The 9,808-nt window shown below is 47.4% G+C and overlaps 1 protein-coding gene across 2 annotated transcripts in view; it reads right to left on the bottom strand.

Annotated features, from left to right (window-relative positions):
- Positions 1–8,379: 8,379 nt before the first annotated feature.
- ANXA6 (annexin A6) overlaps positions 8,380–9,808 on the bottom strand; it is a 51,857-nt gene continuing 50,428 nt past the window's right edge. For both annotated transcript variants that reach the window (XM_081268992.1, XM_081268991.1), the window contains one exon: positions 8,380–8,809. In XM_081268992.1, the coding sequence (XP_081125118.1) occupies positions 8,750–8,809 (60 nt within the window). In that variant the 3' untranslated portion in view covers positions 8,380–8,749. The remainder of the gene's footprint in view (positions 8,810–9,808) is intronic.

Raw genomic sequence — 9,808 nt, 5'->3', positions numbered from 1 at the left:
AGTCAGCACTCAATCATAAAGCTCAGCTCTGACTCCTTTGGATGGCTGCCATCATGGTTGACAAACTCCTGTAAGGCCCTTTGTGCTCCTGCATTTATACTCCATCCCTACTCCACCATAGCTATACTGGGTGCTTTTGGCTCCCAACATGTGCCCTGGCATCTGGCTGCAGCACTCTTCAATCTACTGTGCCTTTCATGTGGTTAATGTTAATCTCAAATATTTCTCCTTTGGAAAGTTTGCCTGGCCTTCCCTACCCTGATGACTTCCCTCCTGATGACAGCAGGATCCTTGCTCTGCACTTTCAGTCCTCCTCCTATTCTCTCTCCCTGCAACTGTAATAAAATGATCATTGGTTTGTTTAGTGTCTTACCAGAGCAATAGTTCTCATTCAGGGGGGATGTTGCCTCCCACAAGACATCTGGGATGTTAGGAGATATTTTTGGTTGTCTCAAATGGGGAAGGGTATGCTCCTGGCATTTAGTAGGCAGAGGCCAGGGATGCTTCTAAACAGCTTACGTTTCAAGTGACAGATCCCCACAGCAAAGGATTATCTGGCTCAACATGTCCATAGTGTTGTGAAACCCTGGCTGGTGTAAGCCCCAGGTGACCAGGAACTGTCACTACCTCTCAAGTGCCTCACACACAGTAGACAGAAAATGAATGCTTGTGGAATGAAGGAGGAGAGGAGGGACAGAGAAGGAAATGAACTACAAATGTGGCTGTAATATGCAGTGTTCCTGATGTTGGGAAGAGTGGCAAACTAGGGAGGCAGGCAATAAGAGGTGAGAGTGGGTGGAGAGTAGAGACAGACCTCTGAAGTCATGAACACTAGGTTAAAGAGCTTTGCCATCAGCCAAGCATGATGGCACACCTTGTAATTCCACTGACTCAGGAGGCTAAGGCAGGAGGAACATGAGTTTAAAGCCAGTCTCAGCAATTTAATGAGGCCCTAAGCAACTCAGTGAGACCCTGTCTCTAAATAAAATATAAAAATGGGCTAGGGATGTGACTCAGTGGTTATGAACCCCCGGGTTCAATCCTTGGTACCATTAGGAAGAGATTGAAGAAAATGAAAAGTACATCCTGAGAAAGAGGATTTGACTGGTTAGTAACAGAGTTGGGTCTTGAATCCACAAAATATGCCTCCCTATTTTATTGATACAGCCTAATTCAAAAAACTGAAGAGCTGGAGGCAGTTTTTCTTTAAAATGTGAATAGATGGACAGATATTAAAAAAATGCTGTCTATGTGCATCTGCTAGGTACGAGGGCCACTGCTGTTTCTGACTCACCCTGTGACCTCAGCAGTGACTTCCTCTCTGTCCCTCACCTTCCTCATCTATGAAAGAAAGTAAATTCTTTTTATTGCTTTATGGCACTGGGAATAACTGTGTGCAGGAAAGGGAAACTCATTATAATAATTTCTAAAGATATTATTGGCCAGGGGGTTATCAGTTTTAATGTCCTTCAGATTTTCTGATCCCTTTGGTCTTAGGTGGGGCCTACATCAGCAGTGCTCAGTCATGCTTCACATTCAAGTCACCTGGGGAGTTTGTGAAAATACAGATGCCCAGGCCCCACCCCAGACTAATTATTTCAGAATCTCTGGGGGTGTGGCCTGGGCATAAGTATTTATAAAGCTTCCCAGGTGATTCTAAGGTGTAAAATTGTGACTTTGCCTTAGGAGCTGTCCTTTTAATGGTTGGTTTTGATGTAGGTAGTCCTAGGAACTCATTATCCCAGGGTCCCTGTGGTCCCCCAACTTGACCCCCTTTGTACCAGAGAAGGTGCCTTCTAGAATCAGGTCAGAAACTGCGATGACAACAAATCTTAGAATCTGGAGAGAAGAAGGCTCTATCCCCCATTTTTTTCTGGGTCATAGAAGATTATGCATAGTGAAGCAAAAGGCAAAATCAAAACTCCAACAGAGTCACTAAGACGAAACGGGGCTCATGTAATTCTATCAACATTTGGAAAATGGGATTCAGGAATGAATTTTGCAAAACTGTGTTTTCCAAGGAAACAGACACAGGGTGGTTTGTTGCAAGATATTTGTCAGAGGAAGAGGATCCAAGAACAAATGTTGCAAGACTGTGCTGCTAAAGGAAGTGACTTCTTAGTCCATCAGATCTGGGACAAAGCTTAGAGATTATCTTGATCAATCTTCTCATTGGACAGAAGGGAAAACTAAGGCCCAGGGAAGAGAAGGCAAGTGTCCAGAGTCAGGCAGGGAATTGTTGATGAACTAGCTCTACAGTTCTGGCTTCCTGACCAACTCCTTCCTGCTGCCCTTTCCTCTACTCCTTAAGTACGTATCTGATACCCACTGTTTTGCTCCAGGTCCTTAGACTGCCTCTATACCCCCACCCTCTGGACAGCACCCAAGGTCAAAGGATGAGACTAAATCTATTTGCCTGGATCTCACCTGCCAGACAACAGGGGCTGGAACCAGAGGGTGGCTGGGGGCAGCCAGAGAGGAAGGAGCAGTCTGATGATGTGGCCTAACCTCAGAAAGGAAGCCTGGTCACCAGAGGGAAATTCCCCGGGTGAGGTCTCTTGTCTATGCAAATATTGCACTTCAACTAGCTTGAACTCCAGGATGGGAGAGGGAGAAGAGGAGAGAGGACACCGGGAAGGACAAAGAGGATAACAGGTGCTGAGCACTCCAAGACCTGGCATTGTGCCAGGCTCCTCATGTGTTTCACCTCATCTTGTCTCTAAAGTATGCTCCAATGTGGGAAAATTGGGAGCCTGAGGCTCAGTGAAATGGTGCGTTTCCCAGGAAAACGCAGCATATTCCCATGCCCCAAGGAGATCAGGGCTCAGGGGGAGGTGATGATGACTATGATAATGTAATCAGCACTGCTGACAGTGATGAGGCCTGAGTCCCAGAAGTCTAGCAAAGTTTCATTTTAGGTTTCTGTCTCACTCACTAAGGGAATTGTTTCTTGGGAAGAGGCAAAAAGCAGAGGGCAGGTAATGACCTAATGACCCTGACTCACCTTGGGCAAATCCCAACACTCTTTTTTTTTTTTTTTTTTTTAAGGCCCCCTGGGAGCAGGGGAAGGCCTGAGTCCCAGAAGTCTAGCAAAGTTTCATTTTAGGTTTCTGTCTCACTCACTAAGGGAATTGTTTCTTGGGAAGAGGCAAAAAGCAGAGGGCAGGTAATGACCTAATGACCCTGACTCACCTTGGGCAAATCCCAACACTCTTTTTTTTTTTTTTTTTTTTTAAGGCCCCCTGGGAGCAGGGGAAGTGGGAATAATTGAAAGGTTGGCACTATTAACGCCTTCACTACCAGCTTCCAGAACACTCCTGGAAAAGTGAATGGCAGAGGATCCAGGCTTCTGAAGGAGACTCTCACTCTCTCCCTTCTGCCCTTTAAATTTTACTCATCTTGAGACTCTTGGAAGCCTGTTTCAGAACTCCACTCCTTTCCAAGCCTTGATCCTAAGTACTCCCTAGTTCTCCAGGGACCTGGGCTTATCTTCTCAGAGCAGGACATCAGGCAGGACAGACCTCAAGTCATGGCTGTTAGGCTCAACATCTGTCCTCCAAGGGTCATGAACAGGCAAGTCCCTGATTTCTGGAGTTGCATGTGTCACCTTAAGACTGTGTGCCAAGAAAAGTGTGTGTATGTGCCCCAGTGTATGTGAGGAGCAAGTCTGTGTACCCATGCAAGGCATTTCCTGTGTGGCCACTTGATCTAAATATGGGCAGTGTCCAGATTTCTGGTTTATCAGCAGTCTATTTTTTTGGCCCAACAATTTTATTTTTCTCCATGATCAGTAATGTGTGTTTCTCTGTGTGTGTTACGGAGAGAACATGCCTTTTTGTTCCCAGCAGTGCGTTTCTGATTCTGGGTATCCATAGTACGCTGCTGTGGGTGTGGCTGACAGTGATGTGAAACTCTGCGTACCAAACAGCACAAGTGGGCTTTGAGTGGAGTAGTTGTGTGGGAAACTGGGAATTGGAAATGTCACTTTCCTGCCCTCCCTGCTTTCGTCAGGAGTTTCTGGTCAAGGGCCAGCTCTCATAATGGGTACCTACTGAGGAAGGGGGTTCTGACTGCAGCTGGGAGCACCAAGGGCAGATGGTGGTAATTGAGAGAAAGGGGTGGGACTATCCACAGAAGGAAATACTTGTGCTGGAAGCTTCTTAAAACAGCTGGGCCTGGGGGCTGGGCTTGTGGCTCAGCGGTTGAGCGCTTGCCTAGCACATGTGATCCTCAGCACCACATATAAATCAATAAAATAAAGGTACTGTGTCCAACTACAACTAAAAAATAAATATATAAAAAAAAAAAGAAAAAAGAAAACCAGCTGGGCTGGGGGAAGGGCCTATTCCCAGGTGGCTGTGGCTTAGGGCTTTGTCAGTGCTTACCTAGCTGAGAGGAGGGCAGGGTATGGTCTCTCCTGGGGGACTTTGGCCTCATATTCTGCCTTTAAAAGCACCTCTTGCCTCTGGGTTCCCAGGTAATGACACCTGGCTTTGTATCTACCTCCTCCCTTTCCCTTACTTTCTTGCCCCAATGTCTTTCTTTTCTCCAGACTTCCTTTGCCCTGGCCAGGGTCTTCATGTCTTCACACCCAGGGAATCCAGTTGCTGATCCTGTCTCCTTGTCTGCACTGGTCCCTAGAGCTGATTTCTGTCTTTTTCTGCAGTATTGGGAATTGAATCCAGGGTCTTGGCATTCAAAGCAAGCACTCTACCCCTGAGCAACAATCCCAGCCCTTTTTATTTATTTATTTATTTTTTATAGTTGTAGATGGACAGCATGCCTTTATATTTTACTTATTTATTTTTATGTGGTGCTGAGGATGGAACCCAGTGCCTCACACATGCCAGGCAAGTGCTCTGCCACTGAGCTACAGCCCCAGTCCCCTACAGCCCTTTTTATTTTGAGACAGGGTCTCACTAAATTGTGCTAGCTGGCTTCTAACATGATCCTCCTGCCTCAGCCTCCCAAGTATCTGGGATTACAGGTGTGAGCTTCCATGCCCAGCTTGTCATTCCCTTTTTACAGGTGAGGAAATCAAGGTGAGATCAAATAACTTATCTACTGCTGGTAGAGGACTAGAATTTGAACCCCAGGTCTGCCTACCTACCCTTTGGCTCTAACTGATGAGCAGAGTCTGTTACACTCTAAAATTTCCCAACTGCTTCACTCCTACTATAAAATGAGGAAGTCTCCTTTGGGAAACCTGAAGTCTGGTAGGGAACGGAAAGCCAAATTAGAAAGTCGATTTAATGCTTTTGGGTTCTAAGGCAACTTGACACTTCTGCCTTCTGTTCTCAGCTCTGTCTGGTATCTGCCATCAAGAGGTAAAGGAGGAAGCTTTAGCAGACAGCAGGGCAGGAACCCGGAGCCCTGGATTCCAGCCCCTTCCCAACATCACAAGCACAGTCCTGCTCTTTGGGTCTCAATTACCAAACTTGTCAAACAAGGGATTGACTGGGATCACCTCCAAGATCATTTCTAGCTCATCAGTCCATGATGTACTGCCTGTGTCTTATGACAACTGGTGCCACTACTTGCAGTCTGTTTCCTCATAAAATGAAGGTGATTATCCTGTACTGCTGCAAACCAAGTACTGTAGTGGTCATGGAGGTGAAGCTTCCTGTGGGATTAATCTGGCAGCAGCCTGCTCTCAGTCAAGCTGGGGCAGGGTACATATCAGTCGTTTTCAAACAGCCAATTGTTCCCACACCACTCTCTGCTGGCAGAAAGTATACGGTGGCAATTCCCAAATAACTCAGGTTAAAAAGCAACCCCCTCCCAGCCAGCCATTTTCTGCAGATTTTCCTGGTGGCCCCAAAGACCAAGTCTGGCTCATCCTAGTCAAGGGCTTCTGAAAAGGGTTTTCCTGAAGGGAAAATGCCCAAGGCAAGAGTGGGAGCAGTAAGGAGCCAGAGGGAGGGTGGCACCAATGATTTGAGGAAGTATGGGGTACTTATAAAATCCCTGCAGAGATCCAGTTCTATCCGCAACCTTGCTGTGACCTTGGGCCAGTTGCTTCCTCTCTGTGGAAGTAACAGTTGTCTCATCTGTAGCTGAGAGGTAGGTGAGAATTTCTGAGGCCCCTTCCACACTTAGAACATCACAACCATCCTCCTTTTCTCCCACTTTGAGACAGCAGTGGTTTGAGCTTCTGCTTTCTCTTTCCTTTTAGTTTAATTTAGCCCCCACCACTTCTCCTCATCTAACTTTGTCCACAGACACAAACTACAGTGTTGCCCTGGAGACAGGCAGGCAGGCAGGACCTGGAACCTCCTTCAGGATCAGAAAACCATGGTTCAGATCTTCAGCACCTAGCACGTGGCCTGGCACACAGGAGACATTCAGAAAGCGTAAGCTCATAAATGAGCAAATGCGACACCTCAGATTCAGAATTATGGCTGTCCCTTCCTTTGCTACAACTCTAAGAAAAAATGTTTTGTTTTGCAGCCACTTAGTTCCTAACCAACAGGGTTGTTGCAATTGCCCCACAAATGGTCCCCTTTCTTCATTTAGGTTTTCTTAAATGCATGGCTAGACATATGTCTTCCCCACCCAGGAACTTCCGAAGGATTCGCTGGTTATGTGAGAAAAGCTGACATTCAAGTTCCTCTATGATTAGAGGCAAATTCCCATTTCTGTTCTCATCTACCTCACCCCACAAATCCACAAGGTCTCCCTCCTACTGCTGACCAATCCCAAAATGCAACCACCTATCTTGACTGAAACAAGTTGAAAAACGCACGTGGAGCCATTAGAACAGCATGTTGTCCATTGTAAGTTCTCTATTTTAGCTATTCTCATTCCCGGTTTCCACATCTCCCAACCTCCTCTGCTACCCCTCTCAGATTCTTTTCTTTTCACTTACCCCATCAGCACCACATAAAAATAAATAAAATACCATCAGGGCAGATAGTGAGAATAGTTAACTTCAAGTCAGGCAGGCACCAGGTAGAGCCCATCCATGCACATCTCATATTCCTCCCACAAAGCTATAGGACAGGCAAAATTAGAGCCCACTGTAGAGATAGGGAAATGGAGGCTCAGAGAGATTACATGTTCACAGTCAAGCAGTGACAAAGGTCTTACTCCAAAGTTCTTAATCATTTTGTTAAATTATGCTTTGGTAACAGTTAAATCAAGTTGGGCAAACACTCAAAAGGGGTGTCTGCTGACCTTTAAGACATTTGGGTTCACAGCTTGGTGGAGCATAGGAACTGCAGAAGACATGGAAAAAAGTCATTTTTCTTAGTTCCAGATTCATTATCAGAGATGAAGAAAGGGTCCTTAGAAACTGTTGGATCCAACCCCTCACTATTCAAATGGGGAAACTGAGACCCAGAGAGGGCAATGAATAGCTGGTCCAAGGTCACACAGAGGGAGGGACAAGACCAGATCCAGCAAGTCTCCCAGCTACCTGTGCCACCTGCATAGCTACAATAGCAAAAACATGCTGAGTTACAATAAACAGGCCTGGCCAGCCAGGGCAGGGAGCAGAGCCCTCTCTCTAACCAGCAGATAGCTGCAGGCCACAGGCACTGGACAACCTTTGATCCAAGTCACAAACCAGAACTGGAGCTGGGGGAAGGGAAAACTGAGAAACTACTGTTGAGCCTACTTGCTTATCAGTGCTCTTGTGAAGTGGAAGCTTTCCATGGCTCTTGGCCCTCCTAAGATTACAATTGCATCGATGCCCTTGAAGAGGTCAAAAGAGGAAGTTGAGTTTGGTTGTAAAGGATGAAGAGCACAGGGAGAGACAGAGAGAGGTCCAGCCAGTGAGAGGGAGCCTGAGACCCAGAGGGGGCTGGGCCAGCCTCCCCAGGATTGAGACAAGCTCAGACCCTTCTGGAAGTTTCCTAGGAAGCACTTAGGGAGAGCTTAAAGACTTTAACTTACTCCTGCATCCACATCCCCAGGCACATTTAACAACCTCAGCCTTCGAGGAGGAAAATTCAGGCTGCAGGTTCTAGGGAAGAGACAGAGGCTCTTGTTGGAAATGTGCTTCTGTGTGTCATATTTTTCCTCTTTTGAAAAGAGAATGAATGGGATTCAAGGGAATGAATCGGAGGCTCACTCTAGGATGTCAATGTTAGAAGGGAAACAAGATTCTGTAGTCTTAACTCTCTCCTTTTGCAGATAAGGAAACGACTCAGGAGGGGAAGGGACTGGCCCAAGTCAGAAGCAACTATGTGGCAGATGCAAGAACCCAGGGTCCTGAGGCCTGGCCTGGCCCTCCAGCACAGATTCCATGGAGATGGGTGGGGATTGAGGGTGGGGGAAGGTTGCCAATGTGCCCAAAGTAATTTCTTCTTCCCTCCCCACTCCCAGTAAGCTGAGTGGCACCTGCCACCATCTCCCCTTTCAAAACACACACATCACTCATTTTTATGGAGGCTCAGTATGTTTTGGGATTTGACAAAGCCCAAACCAGGGCAGGGGTGTGGCAAGGGACAGAGGTGGGTAGGGGTGGTGGCTGGAGAGGGGGTAACAAGGGAGCAGAGGTGGACGGGACCTGTGGCTACGGTTCTTCAGCTGCTCGGGCATGAGCAGGAGTGACCGTGCGGGGACCTTGATGACCCCTGGGAGTGGGAGACTTTCCTAAGTCTCAGTTGAAGACAAGAGCCCCATCCTAACCCCTCCCCCCACCCTTATGCCTTCCTCAGTCTCTGGATCTGGAACAACGGCCTGGTCACAGCAGATGGCGCTGCTGACCATTTCTTGGCAGAGGGACACACCAAAGCCAGTGGTACTAGTCCTCGCCGCCACAGAGAGCCAGCAAGGCCTTCAGGAAGTCTCCGGAGGTGTCACCCTGGCAGGGGCAGAGGGAAAGTAGAGTGAGTGGAAACAATTCTGTCTGAATGCCCACCTCTTCTCCTAACTACCCACCAGCCTGGACATCTCCCTTGTATTCTCTGTCACCAACAAAGCTATTATATGACGGCCAGAGAGGTCTCTTGTGCATAAATGTGATCACGTCCCTTCTGGGGCCCTGTGACCCCCCAGGAATATGTGCCAGCTCTTGGCCTGGCTTCAAGGACCTCTGGACTCTAGAGCTTGCAGCACCCCGCCTCCCGTCCTCCTGGGGGCAGCACTGTCCTCTTGGCTCCTTCTCCCATTATTCCAGCTGTCCACAGGCCCCTGCACCTTCCCCAGGTCCTGTCTGCAGCAGGGCCTTCCCCTCCAAGGACCTTCCTGCCATCCATCTTATCTTAGGAGGCAGAGTGCTTCCTTCCCACCTTGGTTCCCCTTGCACACCACAGAGACCCTACCCTCACAAGTCATGTGACCTGAACAAGCGCTGCTGAGCCCACTGGTGACATGCTCGATCATCATTGTACTCACCACACAGCACAGTGGTCTGACACACCACTGTCAAGCGGGGAAGGCCAGTGTAGCCTATGCTACAGAGCCCCCTTTAGAGGGCTCCTGTCACTTACGAAAACCTATTTATGATATGTGGGTTTCTGGAGTTTTGGGGTACTTAATATGTGATTTTTTTCAAAGTAATGTTATAATTGTAAACAATTCAGATCAAAGGGATGATTGTACCCAAAAGTCTCCCTCCCATCCTTGGCCCCTAGATTCCCCAATCAGGAGGCAGCTACTGTTACTACATTTTGATACGATTTCCTAGCAACAGTCTGTATACATACAAATACATGTACACATACAAATACATATACATCCCTCTTCTACACAAATGGACACATATCCTGTCCTGGGCTGTACTTTTTGACAAATCAACACCTAGAGCCTTCTCATACTTTTTCAAGGCTGTATTATATCCCATTATATGGATATACAGGTT

The sequence above is a fragment of the Spermophilus citellus genome (assembly GCF_964194105.1).
Source record: "Spermophilus citellus genome assembly, chromosome: 1".
Classification (NCBI taxonomy): domain Eukaryota; kingdom Metazoa; phylum Chordata; class Mammalia; order Rodentia; family Sciuridae; genus Spermophilus; species Spermophilus citellus.
The sequence above is the reverse complement of the archived record's forward strand: the minus strand, read 5'-3'. Positions and strand labels throughout refer to the sequence as shown.